General features: G+C 50.5%; 1 protein-coding gene and 1 long non-coding RNA gene across 5 annotated transcripts in view; one reads left to right on the forward strand and one right to left on the reverse strand.

The window, feature by feature from the left end:
- Positions 1–26277, forward strand: part of LOC134735618 (uncharacterized) — a 290658-nt gene that overhangs the window by 107357 nt on the left and 157024 nt on the right. The window lies entirely within an intron of this gene.
- SMPDL3B (sphingomyelin phosphodiesterase acid like 3B) lies at positions 106–25946 on the reverse strand. 4 transcript variants are annotated; one of them, XM_063631499.1, is made up of 9 exons: positions 25629–25644; positions 24226–24352; positions 14872–15085; positions 10788–10885; positions 6560–6703; positions 5388–5560; positions 3716–3896; positions 3498–3631; positions 106–789 (listed from the first exon to the last, which is right to left on the reverse strand). In XM_063631499.1, the coding sequence occupies exons 2-9, from the start codon at positions 24350–24352 to the stop codon at positions 427–429; spliced, it is 1434 nt and encodes a 477-aa protein (XP_063487569.1). In that variant the 5' UTR covers positions 25629–25644; the 3' UTR covers positions 106–426. The 4 variants fall into 4 exon arrangements, with proteins under 4 accessions (XP_063487569.1, XP_055117317.1, XP_063487570.1 ...); XM_063631500.1 differs by lacking the exon at positions 106–789 and adding an exon at positions 2942–3359 and having other exon boundaries at positions 25629–25645; XM_055261342.2 differs by lacking the exon at positions 24226–24352 and having other exon boundaries at positions 25629–25946.

A 26277-nucleotide genomic window follows, 5' to 3' on the forward strand; every position in this document is an offset into this window, starting at 1 on the left:
GAACCCGGGAGGCAGAGCTTGCAGTGAGCCGAGATGGCGCCACTGCACTCAGGCCTGGGCGACAGAGCGAGCTCCGTCTCAAAAGAAAAGGAATACAACACAGAATCAAACGCATGATGAGCTTTGTTTTGTGAATAAAACATAAAACGCAAAAGAAGTATGCTTGTGGGGGGGTCTTGGGTCGTCATTTCTTTTCTGTTTCTGGTTTGTTTTCGGATTTTGGAGAGAGTCTGGCTTTGTCACCCAGGCTGGAGTGCAGTGGCGCGATCACGGAGAGCTGCAGCTCCTGGGGCTTCGCTTCCTGACTCGGTTGTCCTATTTCAGTTCACTCCTCAGGCGCAGAGGAAATGGTGGAAGGCCCAGCTCTGGATGATCCTGGGCGCTGCCCCCGTTACCCGTTACCAGGAAGAAGGTGAGCCTGGCAGGTCACAGCACGAGCGTGCACAGGCCTAGCAGGGCCATCAGCAGCAGCAGGAGGTGAGGCACGGGTGTGGTGCCAGAGGCATACAGACAGGTGGTGTAAGCGTCAACGTCCACCTGGCGCATGGCACACACGTGCTGCTTGCTGCAGGCCTCGTCGCAGACCCCAGCATAGTAGCTGACTGAGTTATAGACGTAGTAGCGCTGCAGTGTGCCCTGGTCGCCAGCGATGCGGTCCAGCACTGTATGCATGGAGTGGGCGCTGGCGTCCGGCACCCCATAGGCCTCGGTCAGCTGGTACTCGAGCTCCCAGCATGGCGTCCCCTGAGCATTCGCCTGGCTCAGGTTCATGAAGTAGGTCACCATGTCCTGGAAAAAGGGTTTGGGGTAGGCCGGCTGTGGGCAGCTGTCTGCTTCCATCCCCATCCTGCACCATGCATTTGCCGCCAGGTTCTTTAGAGCAGTGATCATGACCACTAGTAGTTATTGAGCACTTAGCTGTGCACACAGTGCGCTTGGCAGACATCCTCTGAATCCAGTGAGGTAACTGTGCTTATTACTCTGGTTTCACAAATGAGGAAACTGAGGCCTAAAGAGGTTAATTCACGTGGCTAGGGTCATGCAGGTATTCATACAGGTATTCAGTGGTAGCAGGATTGGACCCCAGGTTGTTTACCCCAGGTCTCACCATGCTAGGGTACACATAGAAGATGCTCAGTAAATAGTTACATAATGAATAGATAAAAGCAACTTAAAAAGAGCGACACTAAGCATGAGAGAGATTATGAATTGTAGACTCCTAGGACCCAGGTGCATGTTCACGGCTAGACTCTGCTGGGTTCATCAGTCCAGCAGGTTCCAGGTACATTTATGAACCTACTTCAGGCCACTGCAGACGGGGTAAGAGGCGCTGCCCGTATGCATGGCCACTCTGTGCCAGGCACATTCCATCATTTCATGTAGTCCTCCTCAAACCCTGTGAGGTTCTGTTACTCCCATTTTACAGATGAAGCAAGTGAGGCACAGAGGTCAAAAGATCAAAAAGCTTATGAGTGGTGGAGCCAGGATTCAAGCTCAGGGCTGACTCCCTGCCTGAGGAGAATGGAGGCCCTGTTAGGGGGTGATGGTGCAGCCTGCCATTCCCCTTGCTCAGACCCTTGGAGTGCCCATGTGGACAACGGGCCACTCTTAAAACCCCTCAGACCCCTTCTTTTTTTTTTTTTTTTTTTTTTTTTTTTGAGACGGAGTCTCGCTCTATCACCCAGGCTGGAGTGCAGTGGCGCAATCTCGGCTCACTGCAAGCTCCACCTCCCGGGTTCACGCCATTCTCCCGCCTCAGCCTCTCCGAGTAGCTGGGACTACAGGCGCCCGCCACCGCGCCCGGCTAATTTTTTTGTATTTTTAGTAGAGACGGGGTTTCACCGTGGTCTCGATCTCCTGACCTCGTGATCCGCCCGCCTCGGCCTCCCAAAGTGCTGGGATTACAAGCGTGAGCCACCGCGCCCGGCCTCAGACCCCTTCTTAATCTACGTTTACTAGAATCAGGGACCTGGGTTAGCTCATCCAGTCGTTGGCTTTAAATGTCCTCTCTCCACCTCCAGATCACATCTCTATCCTCACCTCTTCAAGCTCCAACTTGCCCCTTCCCTGACCACTTTCACTTGATGCCATTTAGCCATCCCAAAGGTAACAGATCCAAAACCAGACCTCTGACTGACCCTCCGAAGCCTGATCACCCTGCCAGTCATCTCAGTAATCGGCGGCCACAGCCTATCCGTTGCACAGACCAAAAGCCTTGGAAGCCTCCTGGATTCGTCCCTTTTTCTCACAGCCCATATCCACTCTAGCAAATCCTGCATCCAAAATTCATTCGGGACCTGGCACTTTTCACCATCTCACTGCCTCCACCCTGGCCAAGCCACCATCCTGTCATCTGGGATTTGTCCTTCCCTCCAAACGGCCTCACTGCTCCCCCACCTGCCCCTACAGCCTGTTCCCTGCACAGCCGACATGATGATTCCATAAAATTATAAGTCACAGGATTTCATTCCTCTGCGCCAAAGCCTCCAAATCCAGAGTCTTCATGGAGGCCTGCAAGATCAGACTTCCCCTCCCACTCTCACCCTGTAGCTCTCACTGTGGCCACATGGCCTCCGTGCTCTTCCCCTAACCTACCAAGCACATTCCCACCCCAGGGCCTTTGTCTTGCTGTTCCCTTCACCTCCCCGAGACACCCACATGGCTCACTCCCTCAATACACTCAGAACTCAAATGGCACCTTATGTGGACACTTCCCCTTCCCACCTATCTAACACAGTACATACCTCCCATAGCCGTCACCCTGTCACCTCACTGTTGTGATTTTCTCCTTAGCCCTTCTCTCAGTACTATAATTAATTCTACATGTTTATTGTCCGTCTCCTGTAAGATGTCAGGTCCAGGAGAGGGTGACTTTGTTTTGTAAATTTACGTATCTTCTGAGATTAGAACAGGGCCTGGCCGATGGCACAGACTTAATGCATTTTGTTGGATAAATAAAGGAATAATATTTTTCATCTCAACAACCACAAGCTCATCCTACAAGGTGAGGGACTGCCCAAAGAATTAGGGGCTGAAGCCTCATCTGTGTATGGAAAATGTGGACAATGGGCTTGAAGTCAGACTGTGGGAAGCCTTGAGTACTAGGCCAAGGAGACACAACTTTATCTTGAAGGCACTGGGGAGCCATTGAAGGTTTTTGAGCAGGACAGAGACAAGACGAAAGTGGTGCTATAGGAGATTAGTTTGTTCTCTCTTGTGTAGCAGATGGGCCATAGCAGGGCAGGGCCAGAGGCAGGGAGACCAGGTATGAGGCTGTGACAGTCATCCAGGGGAAAAGGAGACTTGGGGAGGCACTGCCCTGACTCGGTGGCAGGTGCCTCCAGGGTTCTGATCCTGTGCTGGAGAAGGGTGGAAAGAGCTCAACCTTCCTGAGGCTCAGTGGTCAGGGGAGGGTGGGTAAGCTGAGAGCTAGGGAAGGCGGTGATGCATTTAAACCCCTCCCACCCTCCTCCTCTGGCCTCCACAGGACTCCTGACCTTCAGGCTCAGTGTGGCTCGGTCATATTCGAACACCCGGATGGCTGGATTGTTGGCCCCATTGGCCACTCCAGGTAATGTGGTTTTCCATGGGGTGACTCCAGGTGTGATGAACATGGCGCTTATGGGGACACCTGTCAGGAGAGAGACAGCAGGACTGAGAGGGTCTGGGGAGAGAAGGAGGGAGGGAGCTGACAGTTGCCCTCCAGGTTGAATACCTGCATCATCATAGAGCATCCGAAAGCTGTCAGTGTGGTGGTGCCCAAAGAACTGCCCTGCTATGACGCGATGATGCTTCCGGACCACCTTCAGGTATTTTTCGTTGAAGCCCTCCCGGAACCATGGCTTGTTTTGCGTCTTCTCAAAGAACCCTGGGGGCACGTGGCCGACAATGTACACCTAAAAGGGAGGGGTTCCCAGAAGAGGCTCACAGATGCCCTCTCCAGACCCTCATTTCTACTTCTCAAAACGTGCAAATTGCCCCAAAGGCAGGTAGACGGGCCCAAATGTATCTCCTCCCTGAAGGCCTCCCGGATTCCATCTCCCAGGCAGATTCAGGCGTTCTCCCTGTGCCCTGCAATGAATGCACCACATACCTTCCCACCTCGTGCCTGCCACCTGGAGTACCCTTCTCCTTTTCACTTCTGTAAATCCTCCCCACACTTCAAAACCTAACTCAAAGAGCACCTCCTCCATGAAGCCTTCCTAATTCTTCAAAGACTACTCTTCTCTTGGAGAGCTTGAACACTGCAACGAAACCATTCTTTTTTTTTTTTTTTTTTTTTTGAGACGGGGTCTCGCTCTGTCGCCCAGGCTGGAGTGCAGTGGCGCAATCTCGGCTCACTGGAAGCTCCGCCTCCCGGGTTCACGCCATTCTCCTGCCTCAGCCTCCGGAGTAGCTGGGACTACAGGCGCCCGCCACCACGCCCAGCTAATTTTTTTGTATTTTTAGTAGAGACGGGGTTTCACCGTGGTCTCGATCTCCTGACCTTGTGATCCGCCCGCCTCGGCCTCCCAAAGTGCTGGGATTACAAGCGTGAGCCACCGCGCCCGGCCAACGAAACCATTCTTGCATGGCTGTGTGATATGCTACGTGGTAATGTGCATTCGTTTCTTACATTCCTTGAGTCACTCAGCTGACAACACCTGGGCATTTGGCCACCATGGCAGGAGTTAGAACAGGGGACAGGGTTAACTGTATGGGTTTTGGAGTCAGACTGCAGCTTAGACACCAGCTGTGTGTCACCTCTCTGAGCTGCTGTTTTCTCATCTGGAATAGCACGTAGCTGGTGGGGTTTTGAGAATGATGGACTCGCTACTGAGGCAGGGTTTCCATGTTCTGCTACCTGAGATCATCTGTATAATGTCCTAAACAACATGCCCAGTGTTGGCATAGTGCGTGCTCATGGGCACCAGCTGTGAGATCCTCTTGGGATGGGCTGGTCAGTGCAAGGACTTGGGCAAATGAGACACTGAGCCAGCCCTTGAGGAGCTGTCAGGCCAGCAGACTAGCTGGACACACTTCAGGGCAGGGCATCCCCTGGAGGTCTGGCACACAGTACTGGCTGCAGCTGCGCATGTGGTGGGAGTGGAAAGAGCACTGGACTTGGAGTCTGGAGACTGGTCTTCTAGTCTGGGCTTCATCACTTATTGTGTGACTTGGGACCGTCACCACTCTTTATGAGCCTCAGGGTCCTCATCTGCAGTGGGCTCCAGATCCCAGCACACAGGGCTGTGGTGCGGATGGAGGAAGCCCTCTGCTGGTGCCAGGCTTATGAAGGACCCTCTGGGATATGGGCATCTTTGGGTGGGTGGGTGAGTTTGTGCCAAGCGGGAGACTTGTGCAGGAAATAACCCCAGATGAGAAAAGAAAGAAGCAGGGCCTCTTACCATGTCCCCGGCTTTGGATGCATTGGTCAGCACATCTTCCAGCCACTGGAACTGCTGGCCAGGGTCTGCCATGTCTGCTGTCAGCGCATTGCTGGTATAGTACAGATTGGTGTTGAGGACCACAATTCGCCCAGCCCCGCTGGGACCCAGCAGCTTCTCACAGTAGAAGGCACCTGTCACAGCCAGGGACAATATGAAGGAGGCCCCCACCTCTGGCCAGATAGGCTTCCGCCCCTTCCACCTCACTGTCCCACTTTGTTTTTCCATTGCATCTTCCCCTCCCATCTTTCCCGTGGGTGGGACATCAGTCTGGAAGATCAGAGCCTCTGGAGCCAGGAGGCCTGGATTCAATTCCTGGCTCTGGAACTCATTCGCTGTGCAACTTGGGAAAGTAACTTCACCTCTCTATACCTCGGTTTCCTTATCTGTATAGTGAGAATAGCAGTGATGTGTGTTTGCCCATCCAGATCCACTGTCCACCCTTCACTGCTCAGCTCTCTTTCCCAAGAGCTGATCTATGTGGACTAAATCAACAGGCTTCTGTGCCACAGGCTTCTGGTAGGCTTTAACCACTGGGGAGTCCCAACAGCAGGAGACCGAGGAAAAGGAAGCGTAGGGTTAAAGTCACCTTGGGCTGGCTGTGTTTCTGAACCAGTCATTCTCAGCCAGGTGCTTCTGGCCCCTGGGAACACTGGGCAATGTCCGAGACATTTTTGATTGTCACAACTGGGGGTGTTCCTGAGGGTATCACTCTAGTGAGTGTTTGCAACATTCTGCAACACACGTGGCAGTGGTCTGCGACAGAGTCATCCAGCCCATGGTGTCAGTGGTGGCAAAAGGTTCAAACCTGCTGGAAATGGAACCACTCCTTCCAAGGGCTGTTGTGAAGTGTCTAGGACCAGGCTGAGGGCAGTGCCTGGCACACAGTAAAGGCTCAATAAATAAATATGAACTTAGGAGCATCATCAGTGTCGTGGGGTTTAGAGGAAGGGCTTTGGAGTTAATTCTAGATTCTGCTCCCAAGACTGCCTTTTCTAAGCTCTATGACCCTGGCTTCCTTATCTGTAAATTGGGGATAAAATCAGTACTTATTCCAAGGGGTTGTTGTGAAGATGAAGATCAGACCCTGGCATACAGTAAGTGCTCCTGATAGCAGCAGATGGTGTTGGTACCTTTTTTGAAGAGAGCGATGGACTCGTTACTAAGCCAGGGTTTCCATAGTTCTGCTATCTGATTGTAGATCTTGTTACTTCCAGCTGGGAACTGGTTTTTGGGGTGAAAGTCATGATTTCCCAAAGCAGCATAGACTTTAGTATCTGGGAAGAAAGGGTGAAATATCAAAATATATATGCAAAAGCACTCGGGGGAGTGAGTCATTTTCTGTTGGCCGCTGGCCAACAGAGCTCAAGGGGAAGAGTGATAGCACAGATGAGGAAAAGACACAGATAGGAAACCCACACTTGACAGAATCTGACTGAACTTTGCTTAGACTTCGGAGGGAAGAGCAGTGGGTTCTTTCGTCGCAGTCCCTAAACCCATTCCCAGCAGAAAGTTTCCTGGTTAGAAGGAAAGCAGCAGACGATGAGAAGGGGAAAACTAGGTCTAAACGAGTCCGGTCACCGTCAGCCACTTGGTAATTTAGTGTTCCCGATTCCCGTTGATTCCAGATCATCTTACTGTTAGGGAAAGGGTCTGCTTCACTCTGGGAGGCCTTAGGAGTTTCACTCATCCATGCAGTCAGCAAGTGTCTTATTGAGCACCAACTATGAGCCAATGCATAGAGCTGGAAACCAGGCTTCCAGCCCCAGAGGTCCTGCCGTTCAATAGGGTTGACAGGTATTGAGTAGAGGTGTAAGGGATGTCACAAAAAGGGAATGGCCACTTGCTCTGGAAGTAATAACAGAGGGTAGGAGTGGGTTTGGGGAGGCCTCCCTGAGGAAGGGGCCTGTGAATGAGGCCCGGAGGTGTAGGGGAACCCATCAGACTCATTTCCTCCACATGAACAGCTTCATTTCTATTTTATGCTCAGTGTCTGGCACCTAATCGGTGCTCAATAAATATTTGAGAATCAACAAAAATAACTCTTGGACTCAGAACAGGGCCGTGCCCTTATATGAGCTTAGTCTATCACAGGGAGTGACCTGGAACAAATGAGGGAGGCTGGAGCCTCCCATTCCAGTTGGGAAATATCTCTGACACACCCTTTGCCCTGTACAGCCGACAAGACCTGGAAATGCTGAGAACTCTGCCAAAGTAGGAGGTTGTCAAACGCATCACTGTAACTGCCTAGAGAAACCTCACCTCTCTAAAGTAAATGCCAGCAGCCATTAAGAATCCATTTAAGAAAAAAAAAAAAAAAATCCCTGAATCCCAAGGGCATTTGAGAAGGGAGGACTCACTCCTATGTTTTCACTGCGTCTCTGTGCCCAGCTCCTTGCAAACATAAGCTCCATGAGGGTGCGACCTGGTGTCTTGTTCATTGCCATGTCTTCTACTCCTGGAATGGTGTCTCACCCATAGTGGATGCTCAATAACTATTTGTTGATTGACTAAATGAGTGAATGAATTACCTTATTTAATCCTCATAACAACCCTATGCACAGGTACCATTATTTTCCTTTTTCACAGGGAGCAAACTGAGTCTTTATGAGATTACCCAGCTAAACCATAGCAGAGCTAGAACTGGGCCCTCCATGACAGGGTCTTGCTTTGCCGCCCAGGCTGCAGTGCAGTGGCACGATCATAGCTCATTGTAACCTCAAATTCCTGGGCTCAGGTGATCCTCCTGCCTCAGCCTCCCAAGTAGCTAAGAGTATAGATACACACCACCACACACAGCTAATTTTTTTTATTTTGTGTAGAAGCAGGGTCTTGCTATGTTGCCCAGGCCAGTCTCAAACTCCTGACCTCAAGCGATCCTCCAGCCTTAGCTTCTCAAAGTGCTGGGTTTACAGGCATGTGGTCACTGCACCTGGCCCAGGGCCCTGGATTCGTTTGCCTTGCGTGCCTGTGCTGTCAACCACTTGGCTGTGCTGATGAGGTGGGGACCAGTGTTCAGAGCCGACTCTGGTGGGTAAAGTTGAACACAGCAGGAAGAACAACACATGATGTGGAACCCTGAGTCCTGAGTTTCAGTCCCTTCCTCTTCTTACGTCACTTTCTCGACCTCTCTGTACTTCAGTTTAATTATCTACGAAATGGGAGCGTTCTGCTTGACTTGTGTTTTTAGAATTCTCAGCTAGATGATACCTTCGTTTCACCTCTTCCAATTTGTTCTCATAGTACCATCTCTAAAAGTGAGGTGTGGCCATGAGAAAGCGCTGTGTCAGATTATAATTGGTAGCTGTTTTTTCTTAGTTATACATAATGATGCATCTTTCAGTCAGTGGCATCTTGGATATTAGGAAATTCGTTAAACGTGCAAGTGTGGTAGAAACTACAAAATCTTACAATTTACATTTGTGTGTTAAATCATAGTCAATAGGCCAGGCATGGTGGCTCATGCCTGTAATCCCTACACTTTGGGAGGCTAAGAGAGAGAATTACGTGCGCCCAGGAGTTCAAGACCAACCTAGGCAACACAGCAAGACCCCCATCTCTACAAAAATTGAAAACAGGCCAGGCGCAGTGGCTCACGCCTGTAATCTCAGCACTTTGGGAGGCCGAGGCGTGCGGATCACTTGAGGTCAGGACTTTGAGACCAGCCTGGCCAACATAGTGAAATGCCATCTCTACCAAAAATACTAAAATTAGCTGGCCATGGTGGTGGATGCCTGTAGTCCAGCTACTCGGGAGGCTGAGGCAGGAGAATCGCTTGAACCCGTGGGGGTGGAGGTTGCAGTGAGCCAAGATCACACCACTGCACTTTAGCCTGGGTGGCAGAGCAAGACTCAGTCTTAATAAATAAATAAATAAATAAAAATGAAAATAAAAATAATTAGCAGGGCGTGGTGGCGTGTGCCTGTAATCCCAGCTACTTAGGAGAGTGAGATGGAAGGATTGCTTGAGTCTGGGAGATGAAGGCAGCAGTGACCCTTGATTGTGCCACTGTACTCCAGCCTGGGTGACAGCAAGACCTTCTCTCAAAAAACAAAACAGTCAGTGAAGCATTTTCTTACCCATTATTTGACTTGTGTTCCAGAAGCCCCAGGTGAAGCGAAGGAGAGGTGCTCCCAGTTGGATCTAAGTTTGAGTCCCTCCCTAGAAACTGACTAGATCAGAGCCATCGGTTCCTTTTCTGTGCATTGGGAAGAATGGTGCCTGCTGCTGGGGTCAGGGGACTGTCCTGGTTTGACCGTAACTAGTGACCCCTGCTGGAAGACAAAGGAAATCAAGCAGCCTGACTTGGGTTGGCTGGGTTAGATAAGCCGGAAGCATCCAGGCGTCTCTTTGCCTAGATTGACTTGTGTTGAGGGAAGGAAGCAGCGGGAACAGACAGTAAGGGCAGTGCTCACGCCATGATTTGGGCCTGTTAAGTAAATGTGACCTTCACTAGTTTACTTAACCCTAAGGCTCACCTCCCTCGTCAGTAAAACTGAGGTCACAGCACTTCCCCCAAGGCTTATGGTGACAGTGAAGGAGCTAAGGCTTGAAAATTCTTAGAGCCAGCCTGACGCTTTACACTTGATCTAGAGGGACTGCTGCTAGTGCCATTATTTATTTTGATTATTACTCCATATCTGTGTCCTGGGACCCATGACAAAGCTCTTTAGAGGGAGCAGATGTACTGGAACCCAAAAAATGTGGGGGCGGGGGCTATGGACTGTTTTCTCAGGCGCCCAGTTGGCAGCCTGGCAGCTAGATTTAGCCTCTAGGATGTTGTTTTCAGTGCAGATTGCTTTAAAACATTTGCAAGGGCCATCAGATGGGGCACGCAAACCCTATTCACCCTATGGTGTCCCGTAGGGCTGCTCCCTCACTCACCCCCAGTCCCTGCCTGCTCTGCCAGGCTCTGAAGTCCTTGGAAGCAACGAGAAACAGCACCTTGGCTGGAAATTAGCATTTCCCAGAGGCCCTAGCAGCCAGGACAGTTTGAGGGTGATGGATGCCAACTCCAGAGCAGGACACAAGGGCTGTGTATGAGACTCACCCAGGGATGACACCCGTGTGACACCTGGAGAAGGGCTCATGAGTCTGGTTATAGGCAAGAGCGGAAGGCAGTGAAAGGCCAGGCGTCTCCTTTGATAGGATTCTGTGTGTATCCACCGGCCCGTGGGTTTGCATGTTGCCTTCGGGCTTGTTAGGAAGGTGAGAAATGGTCACCATGAAGACCTGGCCAACAGCCATCGCTGTCCATGGATGAAGGTCAGCCAGGACACTCGCTGCTGCTGTTGTCCCACTGTGCCAGGCAGTGCCTAGAGTTCCGAGAACACTGTGGAGGGACCGATGGCACAGTCTTACCTGGAAAGACCTCTCTGATGAGCTTGGTCAGGCGTTCCACAATTTCCAGCACAGCTGCCTCTCCCAGTTTCTCATCGGGCACATGAGGCGTGTCATCACTACAAAACAGCACCAAGCCCATTTGGGGCAGGCAACTCAGGAAAGGGCAGAAGAAAAGGAAGGGACAGCTCTGCAGTGAGAGGAAAACCTATGGACCTGGGCCTCAGATGTCCCTGGGCCTCAGATGTCCCCTTGAGGGGGAACAGCCAGGCTAGAGTGGAGTCAGATGGGACAGAGCTGAGAACTAGGCTTTGCCGTTTTCCTGCTGTGGGTCCCTTGACTGGCTGTTTAACCTCTCTGAGTCTCTATTAACTCATCTGTAATGTTGGGATAATACAGTTCTTTTTTTTTTTTTTTTTTTTTTTGAGATGGAGTCTTTCTCTGTCCCCCAGGCTGGAGTGCAGTGGCACGATCTCGGCTCACTGCAAGCTCCGCCTCCCGAGTTCATGCCATTCTCCTGCCTCAGCCTCCCGAGTAGCTGGGACTACAGGCGCCCGCCACCAAGCCTGGCTAATTTTTTTTGTATTTTTAGTAGAGACGGGGTTTCACCGTGTTAGCCAGGATGGTCTCGATCTCCTGACCTTGTGATCCGCCCGCCTCGGCCTCCCAAAGTGCTGGGATTACAGGCTTGAGCCACCGCGCCCGGCGATAATACGGTTCTTACTCACAGAGTGTTTGTTAGGTATCCATCAAGGAGGAAAATTATATACATAATATAGTACAGTAAGAGTAGCTGCTAGGTTGTAATGAGTATTATTATGTAGAGAGGAAAGCTCTGGAGTTCCAGTCCCATCTGCAAACCCCGAGGGAGCTCAGGGTTGAGAAGCCATCTCTGAATTCTGTTCCTTTCCAGAAGAGTTCAAAGGAGTTTGAAGCTGGCTTCAAGTGTAGGGATCAGATCTTTTCCAGGGCAGGTACTGATTCTGCCCTGGGACCATTGTGCCCTTCATGCCATGAATCAAAATTCTTGGGTCCACCTTAGAAATGCTCGGCAAGGGGAGGAGAATGGTGGCAGATGGAGTGTAGGAATGGGGAGACATCCAGACAGTCAAAATCCTGAGGCCTCTGCTGCCCAGGTATTCCCCTAGGGAAACTAATTAGCATAATAGTATTAATACTGCTGCTAGAAGCTCATACCAGCTGACTTTCTGCCAGGCACTTTCTGTGTGTTGTTGCCACAGCCACTCATTTTTTCCCCATTATAACGCTGCAATGTAAATTCTATTGTTAGATTAGGCCCGTTTGACAAATAAAGAAACTAAGACACAGAAAAGTTAAGAATTGTGCCTATCCTAAATCAAGCACCAGAGACACGGGAGAGAAAAATCGTGTTTAAGTGTACACCACTAGAAAGTGGTGGGGCCAAGATTTGAACCCAGTCAGCCTGGCCCCCAGAGTCTATGCTTACAGCCACTGCATCCTATAGTGTCTCTGATACCCACATTAGGGCAGCAAGAGGGGCTGTTTTGCCCTGAAAACTCCCTGGGGACAGGCCAGAAACCCAAAGACAGAGGGACAAAATTTCATATTTTTTATTTCTAGATTAGAGAATCCAATTCTGTCTAATAAAAAACACACCTAGGCCGGGGGCGGTGACTCACGCCTGTAATCCCAGCACTTTGGGAGGCCGAGGCAGGCAGATCATAAGGTCAGGAGTTCGAGACCAGCCAGGCCAATATGGTGAAACCCCGTCTCTACTAAAAATACAAAAATTATCCAGGCATGGTAGGGGGCACCAGTGAGCCGAGATCGCACCACTGCACTCCAACCTGGGCGACAGAGCGAGACTCCATCTCAAAAAAAAAAAAAAAAAAAAAAAAAAACACCTAATTTCTTTCTTTCTTTTTTTTTTTTTTTTTGAGATGGAGTCTCGCTCTGTCACCCAGGCTGGAGTGCGGTGGCGCAATTTCGGCTCACTGCAACCTCCGTCTCCCAGGTTCAAGGGATTCTCCTGCCTCAGCCTCCTGAGTAGTAAAACACACCTGATTTCTAATGGCCATCCTCAAAGGGACTGCAGCTCTCTTAGAAGTCAAATTTCATTATAATTGAAGAATTGTAAAGGGTCCTACAGATCTTCTCATCTGATGCCGTGTATCTCTTCAAGGTCTCAGAGATTTCCCAGGAAAAAAAGGTACAACTGTGGCCAGGCGGGGTGGCTCACGCCTGCAATCCTAGCACTTCGGGAGGCTGAGGCGGGCGGATCACCTGAGGTCGGGAGTTTGAGACCACTCTCACCAACATGGAGAAACCCCATCTCTAATAAAAATACAAAATTAGCCAGGTGTGGTGGCACATGCCTATAATCGCAGCTACTCGGGAGGCTGAGGCAGGAGAATCGCTTGAACCCAGCAGGCGGAGATTGTGGTGAGCCAAGATCACGATTGCACTCCAGCCTGGGAAAAAGAGCGAAACTTTGTCTCAAAAAAAAAATGTGCATCTGTTAAAGGATCATGAATTTCCCGAGGGATCCCATCTGTCAGAATGCTACACATGCTCTCCCTTCTCGGAGAAATCAGAAGCTCCCTCAGCGAGGCCCCTCGAGGGAGCAGGCCCAAGGTCATGGACCAAAGCTCACTCTCTTCTTAGATTGATTCCTGAGCCCAAGGAAGCCAGAGCTGTCCAGGCCCCTCCTGAGACAATGTCACATGTCTTCTTATGTGTGCAGCCTGGCAGGTTCATCTGAGGGTCCTTCCTGGTCACATCCACAAACCACATCACAGCTAGGGGCATCGTGGGTTTCACCCTGCCTTATAGAAGTGTCCACTGAGGCTGGTTGAGGGAGCGCAAAGTCAGAATTCCTTCCAGCCTTCCTCGAGAGCTCCCCTGCTCCACCACTCCTGCAGGGTGTCCTTCCCCTAATCCTGCCAGAGGGGATCATGTGCCCTGTGAAGCTCCCACCTCCCCCCAGGTGACCCTCTCTCCTGGCTGGGATGTAAGGGTAGGGTCAATGGCTTTGTCTGCATTGCCCACAAGACCACGAGCTCCCTGGAGCCAAGTGTGGGTGTCCATCACCTCAGATCCCTGGCATCTACCCCACAACTGAGCACAACTTGTTGCCCTGCCAAGTGACGGAGCAAGCGAGGGAATGGGGGTATCTTTTTTTCTTTCTTTTCTTTTGCTTTTTTTTTTTTTTTTTTTTTGAGACAGAGTCTTGCTGTGTCACTCAGGCTGGGAGTGTAGTGGTGTGATCTTGGCTCACTGCAACCTCCGCCTCCCGAATTCAAGCGATTCTCCTGCCTCAGCCTCCCGAGTAGCTAGGACCACAGGCGTGCACTACCACGCCAGGCTAATTGTTGTATTTTTAGTAGAGACGGAGTTTCACCATGTTGGCCAGGATGGTCTCAAACTCCTGACCTCCAGTGATCCACCTGCCTCGGCCTCCCAAAGTGCTCGAATTACAAGTATGAGCCACCATGCCTGGCCGGAATGGGGGAATCTTGAATGATAAGGAGACAAGTTCCCAGGAAAGTTGAAGGAATTAGAGCAGCAACCTTGGACAGGAAGCAGAAACTGGGTCTCTGCGGCTGAGTAGGATCAGCCCTCAAGCTGTCACTCTGTAGAGCAGAGCTCTGACTGGTGAGAAAATCCAGGGCCACTGGGCAGCCCAGGGTGGCCAGCAGCCGGCCAGGACACTAGGACCCCAGGCTGGGCCACCTTCAGCCCTCATAACTTCTTCCCTCCCTGCACTTGGATCTCTCAGACTTAGAGTCCCTAAGCCCCAGGGGAAATGGCTCCAGTGTCCACCCATAGCTTAAAATCTGGACACTCTCCAGGTGCCCAGGCATGCCAGGACCACGTCCAAAGCCTGACTGAGAGCTGCGTTCTGCCGCAGCCAGGAGACATGGAGGTTGAGGACACAGACTGGAATCAGTTGGACTCAGGGATCCCCGGGCAAGTTACAAAACTCCTTTGAGCTTTAGGCTCCTCAGCCTGACGGGAGACTGATGTGAGGATTAAAGGAGATGATGTGGGCAAAGGGCCGAACTGGTATGTAGCACATAGCAGACGCCTGGCAAAGGGCAGCTGCCACCTCGACCGTACTCACCCCGTCCAGAGAATGAAGTCTGGCTCTGGCTCAATCTCCTTCATGGCATAGATGGAGGAGTTGATGAGGACCCAGGGAGAATCGCAGAGGTAGTCACCCCAGGGGCCTGCGTTGGGCACTGGCTGGGATCCAGCTGATGGGCACACCTGGAAGGGGTCTTTGGATACCTTGTAGTCAGGGTCAAGGTGCAGGTCAGCGATGTGCCAGAACTTCCCTGCAGGGGAAAAGACATCCGCCTTCAAACCTGGTCTCTCTCAGCCTGGAAGCAAGGAAGTCCAGGGGAGCCCTGGGCTGGGGCAGAGGCGTTACACAAGCAAATGGAAGTCTTCTCTGAGCACCCCGGGTTCAGAGAAAGGCCCACAGGCCTGGCTCTGCCCAGGGACACATTGAGCAGAGCAGAGAACAGGCACGGCTCCATCCCTGACCCCTGACCTTTGGCAAGGCCCTGTCCTTCTCCCCACATTGGATGGGCAGCCACAGCTTTAGAGCTCACGCGTTCCAATGAGGGGGCTTGTTTTAAAGCAAAGGCGGGAGCGGGTATGGGTTAAGTGCTCAGGCTCTGAACCATTTAGGAGCTGTGTGACCTGGGCTATGTCACTTTTCTAAGCCCATTAACTAGAGCCAGATCCTCTCATTCTGCAGGGAAATATAACTACATATGAAAATCTGACCTGCCCTGGAATTTCTTACAAAATTAAAAAAAAAAAAAAAGAAAGAAAGAAAAAAGTCTGAGCTGGATGGAAAAGGCTTACACACCAAATGAGCTGGAAAACCTTGCTAAGCAATACCAGCAAAGCCTGGGTGCAGTGCTTCACGCCTGTAATCCCAGTACTTTGAGAGGCCAAGGTAAGAGGATTCTTTGAGGCCAGGAGTTCAAGACCAGCCTGGGCTACATAGGGGGACCTCATCTCTACACAAAATTTAGAAAATTAGTCGGGTGTGGGGTCATGTACCTGTGGTCCCAGCTACTCAGGAGGCTAAGGTGAGAGGATGGCTTGAGCCCAGGAGGTGGAGGCTGCAGTGAGCCATGAGCATGCCACTGCACTCCAGCCTGGGTGACAGAGCAAGACTCTGTCTCCAAAACAAAACAAAACAAAAACAGCAAAAACCTGGGGACTACATGTGGAAGTGAGTGTAAGAGTACTAGACCAGGGAAAAAGGAACGCCACTTCAGATCGGGCTGACCTCCTCCAGTAGGTATATTTGCTAGTGATTCTGGATCTGGGGTGTGGCTCAAGCAGCTGGGAGTGGTGCTGCTTGCTGAAGTGATTGACCAAAACCTAGACTCAGTTTCCAACCAAAGGAGGCTGAAGTGGCAAAAAACTTCACAGTGTAATAAAGAGAAAGGAATCCAAAGAAACAGGTGAGATGGAGGAGAATTCCCATGCGAACCCCACACAGGGCCTGGCACGAGTAGTTTCTTCTTTTTTCTTTTTTTTTGAGACAGAGTTTCGCTCTGTTGCCCAGGCTGGAGTGCAATGGCGCAATCTCAGCTCACTGCAACCTCTGCCTCCTGGGTTCAAGTGATTCTCCAGCCTCAGCCTCCCAAGCAGCTGGGATTACAGGCACGCGCCACCACGCCCAGCTAATTTTTTTTTTTTTTTTTTTTTTTTTGTATTTTTAGTAGAAACAGGGTTTCACCATGTTAGCCAGGCTGGTCTCAAACTCCTTGACCTCAGGTGATCCTCCCGCCTCAGCTTCCCAAAGTGCTGGCATTACAGGCGTGAGCCACCACACTTGGCTGGCACAAGTTGTTTCAATGACTGCTTACTGAAGGAGGGTTGAGCAGATCTGACCTCTGTTCATCCTGTTTCTCGCTAAAACAAGAGTGAGGCCCAGGATTTCCTCACCCTCTGCTATTGCAATCACTTCCTCCCCCATTTCTTGTGTCACCTAGAGCCACAAGTCAACGTCACTGGCCCCAGGAAGCTATGTCTGGGCCTGGGAGACTGGACTTCTTTTGATCTCACAGTTGGATAGCCAGGGCCCCACCCAGGCCACAGGACATTCAGTGGACAGCCTGCAGATAAAGCCTGGCCCCTGACCCTCACTCCTTGACTTTCCCTCCCAGAGGCTCCTGAGCTTTTCCCCCACCTCTCCTGATCTAAACTGAGTCTCAGGGAAGGATGTGAAACACGTTCATACTAAAGCGTAAATGACTGATTAAGCAAATCATTATCCCTCCCACATGCATTGTTACAGTGTTCTCCGCACAGCCCCGGGAGCATTATCCCTGCTTTATAGATAAGGAAACTAAGGTCTGGAGGTCACCATGCCTGGGATCACATGGTAAATGATGGGGGTCTCTGGGCTCCAATCCCTCCCAGGAAGATGTGATTGTGAAAGGGGTTAAAACCAGTGCCTTTCTATTTTAGATGGGTCTTTTTGTTGACAGCATATTTCCACATTTTTATTTTTTATCCAAACTGAGCCTTTGTTTATAATGGGGAAAATTTAACCTTTCCACACATATTGTGATCGCTAATATATTCCTGCCAGGCATGGTGGCACGGTGGCTCACACCTGTAATCTCAGCACTTTGGGAGGCTAAGGCAGGAAGATTACTTGAGGCTAGGAGTTCAAGACTAGCAGGGGCAACAAAGCAAGACTTCGTCTCTACAGAAAATAAAATTCAGCCAGGCACAGTGGCTCATACCTGTAATCCCAGCTATTTGGGAGGCCAAGGTGGGTGGATCACTTGAGGTCAGGAGTTTGAGACCAGCCTGGCCAATATGGTGAAACGCCATCTCTACTAAAAATACAAAAAGTAAGGCCAGGCACGGTGGCTCATGCCTGTAATCCCAGCACTTTGGGAGGCTGAGGCAGGTGGATCACGAGGTCAAGAGATCAAGACCATCCTGGCCAACGTGGTGAAATCCTATCTCTACTAAAAACACAAAAATTAGCTGGGCGTGGTGGCACGTGCCTGTAGTCTCAGCTACTCAGGAGGCTGAGGCAGGAGAATCGCTTGAACCTGGGAGGCAGAGGTAGCAGTGAGCCGAGATTGCACCACTGCACTCCTGCCTGTGTGACACAGCAAGACTCTGTCTCAAAAAAATAAATAAATAAAAAGAATACAGTGACAAAACCCCAAGCCAGAGTACAGGAATGAACTGCCTCATACCAGTTAGTTGCTGGGCAGAGTTGGTGGACATCCCAAGTCCCTAAGGTGAGACCGTGAGTGGCTCTCACCTGCTTCCAAGCCCAGAGCCAGGCTGGCCAGGATGGATGTGGGGGGAGGGCCTTTGCATTTCTCTTGGGCACATGATTGTCGCGCTTCCTCTGCAAACAGAGAAAGAGGCTATTCCTCTGCCTCAAGCTGGCTCTTTCTCAGTTAACTACAAACACTGAGCAGTTTGGCCCCTTTGATGTCAGCCCTCAAAGTATTCAGGAACACTTCTCCACTCCAGAAACTCCTCATCTCACGTCTCAGTTGTCATTTTCCAGCCAGTGTGTAGAACTGAAAGTACTTTCCAGCCTCTCTGGCACATCTTACTGAAGGGTGTGTGTACATGCATGTGTGTGCATGTGTGTCTCTGTGTGCGCATGTGTGTCTCTGTGCATGTGTGACTGTGTGTGCATGTGTGTCTCTGTGTGTGCATGTGTGTCTCTGTGTGCATGTGTGACTGTGTGTATGCATGTCTGTGTGTGCGCATGTATGCATGTGTGTGCGCATGTGTGTCTCTGTGTGTGCATGTGTCTGTGTGTGCATGTGTGCCTGTGTGTGTGCATGTGTGTGTGCTGGCTCCAGGAGATGCCAGGCTAGTGGACAGAATGGTGGAGACAGCCAGAGGTCCAGGCAGGCAGCTCCGCCTCCTTGGGGTCCAGCCTCCTCATTGTGGGGGTGCAGATCCCAGCGACCTTGTCAGCTCAGCCCAACTCACCACCCTCAGCCAAGCCACTTCTCCTCACAGTGCCTCTTCCCTGACGACGCCATGGCCTCGCCCAATCTTCCCACATCATCATGCGGCTGCCTCCTCCTCATTCAGGCCTCCGCCCCAAGCTCACCTCGTCAGAAGACTCCCCTGACCACCTCATCTCCAGTGCCACCTCCCCTGCCTGTCTGGTCGCTAACTATTGCTTCCTCCAGCTTCCTTTTTCTCAGAGCACTCTCACATGTGAACTTACCTTGTGGGCTTTTGCTTATTGCCCATCTTCCCTGTTTCCAATGTCAGTTCCATGAGAGCACCAAGCCCGTCTTGTCTACCTCTATGTCCTCAGTGCCTAGAAGGGTGCCTGGGACGTGGAAGATGTGCAAATGCACATTCGATGAATGAAGGCCAGTTAGAATTGTCGGCTCTCAGACAGTGTTGGCTAGGTGCCCAGGCTTTCATACACTGATCTCATTTCATCCTGGCAGCCGGTCTGTGAGACAGGGATTCTTATGCCCACTGCCTAGATGAGCAAACTAAGGCTCAAACCCAGACCTCTCTGACCCCAAAGCTGAGACACGATGTTGTCATGCCTGCCGACTTGGAACCCCCCGCCGCACAGAAGGTAGCTGTAATAATAAACACATGTTTTCCATAAGGATATGGGATCCACCAGCTTCCAGGCCCTACCTCAAAATAATTAAGCTCTAATTAGCCTGGCGGGACCATGGATGGGGAGGTGGGAGATCTCGTTTCTAATCCAGGCTCTTCCATGCATTTGCCGAGGGGCTTCGGGCAAGCCACCAGGCCTCACTGAGCCAGAGGATGTTGACATCTGGCCTGCCTCTCAGTGAGCATCAAATAAGATACTGAAGGAGAAAGGGCTCATAGAGGACAATCCCAACACACCACGCCGTTACCTGCAATTACCCCTTGGGCCAGGAGTGAGGCTGGGGGGGTTGTGGGGGCCTGGGCACTTTAATGCCTTACGCTTTAGACCAGAACTTCTCAAATGTTACTGTCCAGATGCTTCACTGGGGATCTTGTTAAAGTTAAGAGGCTTTCTACTTCCGCACTGCTTGGACCTTTTACAGTAAGACAGTATTCATCTATAACTTGAGTTTTATAGAAAGGTATACCAATCTCAGCTATCATTATTATTCATTTATTACTGAGAAGATAAATAAATTTGGTATTGAGTACAGTGAGTAGCTGAGGCCACAGACCTGGGAGGGAGTCCTGCTGCACCACCCCATAGCTGCGCCAACAGCGGAACCTTCCCCTGGGCCTGTTTCCTCCTCTGTAAAATCAAGGTAACAGCGCCCCCTACCCCTTGGGGCCCTCGTGAGAATTAAAGTGAGAAATGTGAGACGAGGCCGGGCGCGGTGGCTTAGGCCTGTAATCCCAGCACTTTGGGAGGCCGAGGCAGGCGGATCACGAGGTCAGGAGATCGAGACCACGGTGAAACTCCGTCTCTACTAAAAATACAAAAAATTAGCTGGGCGTGGTGGTGGGCGCCTGTAGTCCCAGCTACTCAGGAGGCTGAGGCGGGAGAATGGCATGAACTCGGGAGGCAGAGCTTGCAGTGAGCTGAGATCACGCCACTGCACTCCAGCCCGGGCGACAGCAAGACTCCGTCTCAAAAAAAAAAAAAAGAAATGTGAGACGATGAACAGAACATCATAAATGGGAAGCAGTGGTTACTCCACATTTGGTTCCTGGGGGTTCTACAAGGCCCCCTCTCACCATGAGAGACAAGACAAGGTGGGGAGTGGCCACATCCTACCCAGCCAGCCCCAGCGTGTCCGTGACTACTGTCCACAGGTGAAGTGCAGGGGCAGGCAGGACATCTGAAGGGAAGCAAATGAAGATAGAGCCTGTCTGCCCCAGATGACCATCTCTCAGAGGAGGACTGGTGGGCACAGCGCATCCCTGGGCAGGCAAAAAGTGTCCTGGCCCGCCTCCTCCTTCACCAAAGGGGATCACCAGGCCTTTATGCTCACTAGGGACAACAGATATAGGCCCCGAGGCCTCATAGCTCTGCGAGGCCCACAGAAATATCTGAGACTTGGAAAAAAATGCATTGACTCAAAAAGTACATGAAAAACAAAAACTACGAAAATCAAGTAAGTCATCAAAATCAACAATTCATCTCAAAAGCAATATTAAAAATTTCATGGGCCACATACATTGGCTCACACCGGTAATCTCAGTGCTTTGGGAGGCCAAAGTGGGAGGATCACTTGAGGCCAGGAGTTCAAAACTGTGCCTCTACAAAAAAAAAAAAAAAAACACACAAAAGAAAAAAACAAAACAAAAACAAGCAAACAAACAAAAAACCCAGGCTGGAGTGCAGTAGCGTGATCCTGGCTTACTGCAGCCTCAACCTCCTGGGCTCAACTGATTCTCCCACCTTAGTCCCCCAAGTACCTGGGACTACAGGCATGTGCCACCAGGCCTGGCAAATTTTCTTGTATTTTTTTGTAGAGATGGGGTTTGCCATGTTGCCCAGGCTGGTCTTGAACTCCTGAGCTCAAGTGATCTGCCTGCCTCGGCCTCCCAAAGTGCTAGGATTACAGGTATGAGCCACCACACTAGGAATACAGGTACATGCCACCACACCCAGCTACTTTTTAAAAAGAAATTTAATTTCTCCGTACTCGGGAGGCTGAGGCAGGAGGATCCCTTGAGTCTAGGAGTTTGAGGTTACCTTGAGCTATGATTGCAGCACCACACTCCAGCCTGAGCAACAGATAGAGACCCTGTCTCCAAAAGAGAAAAATAAAATAAAAAAATTAAAATCATACATGATATGGGACCTTTTTAGTATGATCTGTGATAGGGGTGGGGAGAACTCCCATAGTCATTTATAAAACCTAAGTTCTTAAAATGGCTAGAAGGTGAGTACCCTTATGGTTGGAGACGGAGGGGCAGGAAGGCATCTGCCATTCATTGAACACCTACTGAATGCCAGACACTGTGCCACACACTCTATCCATGCAGCCTCACGACAACATTATGAAATGCATCCTAAGATGTACTCATTTTACAGATGAGGAAACTGAGCACGTGAGCGGCAGACAGGGGATTCCGAGCACGTCAGAATGGAAGTGGTCACAGTGCACTATATTCTGCCACCACCTACCAGCATGACCTTGGAGATATATACAGGTTTTCCTTGACTTACGATGGGGCTACGTCCCCCAAAATTGAAAATATCATAAATCAAAAATGCATTCAACACACCCAACCTACCAAACGGCATCGTAGCTTAGCCCAGTCTACCTCAAAGGAGCTCAGAACACTTACCTTAGCCTACAGTTGGGTAAAATCATCTGATGCAGACCTATTTTATAATTAAGTGTTGAATGTCTCTTGCAATGTATTAAATACTGAATTGAAAGTGAAACACAGAATGGTTGTATGGCTCCTCGAAGTGTGGTTTCTAATGAATGCCTAAGGCTTTCGCACCATCATAAAGTTGAGTGGAAACTTCGTTAGTCAGGGACCGTCTGTGTGTATGCGTCCTTAAACTTTTACAATATTGTACAATGTACCTGGAATGATCTCACTTAGGGCCATCACATTTAATCTCTCCTCTGCTAACATCCCTATTTTATAAACAGTAAAATAAAGGTTGCAGGTCACACAGGTATTCAAAGGCAGGACCACAGGTAGGACCTAAGTTTTCTGGCTTCAGGCAATAGGTTATTTCTGCAAGGACACGCGTGAAACCTGCAATCAGGGACATCTTATTTTGAATCCTGACACTTCCATACAGGCAGTGGCAACTTAAGCAAGGGATTTTCAGAGCTGAGCCTTGGTTTCCTCATCTATAAAATAAGGATTAGAATACACCCAGCAGAGGGATGCTTGTGACGCAGAGCAGGTGAGCCCCAAAGTGGAGCTTAGCCCATGAGGGTTCTTGGCTTTGCCCAGGAAAAAATTCAAGGGCAAGCTTGAGGCTGAAGGAAACAGCTTTGTTGGACAGGTGATGTCCAGCTCCACGACTGCTCCTGCAGAGCAGGGGCTACCCCATAAGCAGAGAGTAGCAGCTCAGGGCGGTTTTGCAGTCACATTTATACCCACTTTTAATCACCTGGAGATTAAGGGGGCATTTATGCAGAAATTTCTAGGGAAGGGGTAGTAATTTTTAAATCATTGGGTAACTGCCATGGAAGGGGCAGTAACTCCTGGGTGTTGCCATTGCAGAGGTAAATTGACATGCCACACTGTTGGGTGTGCCTGAAAACTGCTTTTGCCCAGGCCCTGTTTTAGCTAGTCCTCAATCTGGTCTGGTGTCAAAGCCCTGCCTCTGGAGTCCAGTCCCACCTCCTGCCTCAGTTGTGCAGGTGCAAGAGTTCTCTTATAGAGAGCACCTGGCTGTGGGGTGAGCAAGGCAGCCGTAGGGCTCATTCCCTGGGCCACACTGCCCCTCAGCCTCCGTTTCCTCAAGTATAAGATGAAAGTACTGAACAGAGGTTCCCCGAAGGCCCTCCCAGTCTGACTCCTGTGATTCAGTGACTTTTGTCTGTTATCGCCTGTAACCCACACCACACAATGATCTCAGTCTCTATTCCAGTCCTTTGCTATTAAGGCTCAGCATTAGCCCCAAAACACAATTGTAATTCGTCCTCTGTAAACGGAGGCCCTCCAAAACCCATGGAGTTCATTTGTTAAAACCTACATTTACAGACCGCCTACAGTGAACACCCTCTGCTCACAGTAGCTCCAGAGGTAGGTGTTACCATTGCTACCCTGGTCCTGCTCCCTTAGCCCTGGGCTGACCTTCCAGGGAGTGTTTTCCTACCAAGCTAACCCACAGGGGAAGAACCTGTCTGCTTCTCTGCAATTAGAAGCTGCGGAAGGAGTGAAATGTTGCACAGGACACGTGTGGGAGGAGAAGGAGCCAGCAAGTTGGCATCCAGCCAAGCTCCTGGCTAAGGAAAGTGGAGGCAGAAATCCCACAGTTTAATGCAAGGCAGGGATGATGCTCTCTGATCCCCTGTCTCGGAATCCACCTGTGCTTCAGGAAGACGCCTGGAGTCGGAAAAACCTTACAGGTGCTGCGGAATTCTTTTTGTTGTTGTTGTTTGTTGTTTGTTTGTTTTTTGAGACGGAGTCTCACTCTGTCGCCCAGGCTGGAGCGCAGTGGTGTGATCTCGGCTCACTGCAAGCTCCACCTCCCGGGTTTACCCCATTCTCCTGCCTCAGCCTCCCAAGTAGCTGGGACGACAGGTGCCCGCCACCACGCCCGGGCTAATTTTTTGTATTTTTAGTAGAGTATTTTTAGTTTCATCATATTAGCCAGGATGGTCTCAATCTCCTGACCTCATGATCTGCCCGCCTCGGCCTCCCAAAGTGCTGGGATTACAGGCGTGAGCCACCGCATCCGGCCCGGAATTCCTTTTAAATTTACTTTAAATTTACTTTAGAAGGAATGCATTCCAGCAAGTTTGGAGAAAAGAGAAAAAAATAGTACCTCTAAACCTCACCATCCCAAGAGGACATGAAGCATAGTACAGCCAGGCACAGGCTTTGTCCTGCCATTTCCCAGCTAGGCGATCTTCAGCAAGTGCAATATCCCCTCTGAGACTCATTTGCCTCATCTGCAAAATGGGTATAATGATATTAGCACCTACTTCAGAGGGGCTATAAAGAGAATGTTTCTCTTTCATTTTCTTTTTTTCTTTTTGAGATGGTCTCATTCCCATCGCCCAGGCTGGGGTGCAGTGGCACAATCACAGCTCACTGCAGCCTCAACCTCCCAGGCTCAGGTAATTCTCCCAGCTGAGTCTCCCAATTAGCTGGCACTACAGGCACCCACTACCACACCCAGCTAATTTTTGGTATTTTTAGTAGAGTTGCCCTGGGCTATGTTGCCCAGGCTGGTCTCAAACTCCTGGACTCAAGTAATCCACCCTCCTCAGCCCCCCAAAGTGCTGGGATTACAGATGTGAGCCACTGCGTCTGGCCTCAAGGGTCCTTTCAAACATACAGAAGTCAGAATAGATTACACCTGTGCCTAGAACCCTCCAATGACATCCCATTTCACCCTGAGCAAAAGCCTGCGTCCTTCCTATCTACAGGCACATGGAAAGAAAAATGAGTCCTCAAGCGAGTCTTCGAGGCTATCCATGATTTGGCACCTGCCCCACCCCACCATCTGCCAACCTCACCCCCACTTGTCCTGCCCACCCTGCTTCAGCCACGCGGGCTTCCTTGCTGTTCCTCATGCACATCACCTGTGTGTCCACTTCAGACCCCGTGCACTGTCCTCTCTTCCTGTAATGTTCTGGACACCCATGTGGCTCCCCCACTCACTGCCTCAAGGCTCCACTTGAATGTCACCTGATTTGGCAGCTCTTCTTTGGCTGTCTTGTAAGTACCCCCGCCCCACAGCCCGCCTTCCCTGTTCCACTTTATTTTCCCCATAACACTTATCATCTCCTCCAATGCTGTGTACTTTACTTGTTCGTGTGGTTTGTTTTTTTTCTCCCCAGATGAAGGAATTCTTCATTGAGACGGGGACTTTGTTTTCTTCTCTGATATATCCCTGGCTCCTAGAATAACGTATGGTACAGGAAAGGACCTCATTTGTTGAATGAGTCCACGAATCTTTCCTGCCACCTCCTACCTCTACTAATTAGCTAGCTCTCACGTACCTAGACCTCCCGTACTCCCTCCCTGGCCAGCTGGCTCCTCCACTTAAAATCTTCAGCCTCAAACAGCACTCGCTAAGGCCCACTAGCTCTCCCCACCTGCCTCCCTGCCTAGCTCCTGCCTGCAATCTTTAGAAGCACCTTCAAGCTTGCTGAGAGCAGCTTCCCGCAGCCCCAGAGTTCACAGTACAAAATGTCATAGCAGACATTCCCAGTGCTGTACCTGGTTCAGCCCTGGCACCTCCCCAGTGAGCCAGGAAAATCAGCCAGGCGAGCAGCCTCATCCTCGGGGCTCACTTCACCAGAGCCCTGGGATTCTCCAGGAGCTGAAGCTTGTTGTTCTCACCGCAGGCCTCCCAAGTAGTTTTCTGTGGCCACGTGCCTAAGCAGAACTCGTGTCCTGTTAACAGGTGTTCCAAGTCCTCCAAGGCATCTGGATCCTCTGGCTCTTCCTCCTTTGCCCAGCAGGGTGTGATCTGGGCTGGCCCGAGGAGGCAGGCATACCCGACCGTTAAGTGGAAGCCACACCTCTTCTGCCAGTGCAGCCCCTGCCCCCAAGAGGGAGGGGCAAACCACAGATTGCCGGTCAGCGCATCAGGTGTATTGGCAAGCCCTGGAAAGGGGGATCTAATTCAGACTGAGGAATGTGAGAGGGCTTCTAGGAGGAGGTGACACGTTTAATCCTTTCTTAACATTGTATTATGGAAATGGTCAAACAGAAACAGAAGGAGAGAGAATGATGTAATGAACCCCCAAGTACCTTCCTCCAGCTGCAGCAATTATGAACTTATGGCCACTCTTATTTCATCTATACTCCCATTTGATTATTTTATGTATTTAAACAACTTTTTTTTTTTTTTGAGACAGAGTCT

The sequence above is a fragment of the Symphalangus syndactylus genome, chromosome 22 (assembly GCF_028878055.3).
Source record: "Symphalangus syndactylus isolate Jambi chromosome 22, NHGRI_mSymSyn1-v2.1_pri, whole genome shotgun sequence".
Taxonomy (NCBI): Eukaryota; Metazoa; Chordata; class Mammalia; order Primates; family Hylobatidae; genus Symphalangus; species Symphalangus syndactylus.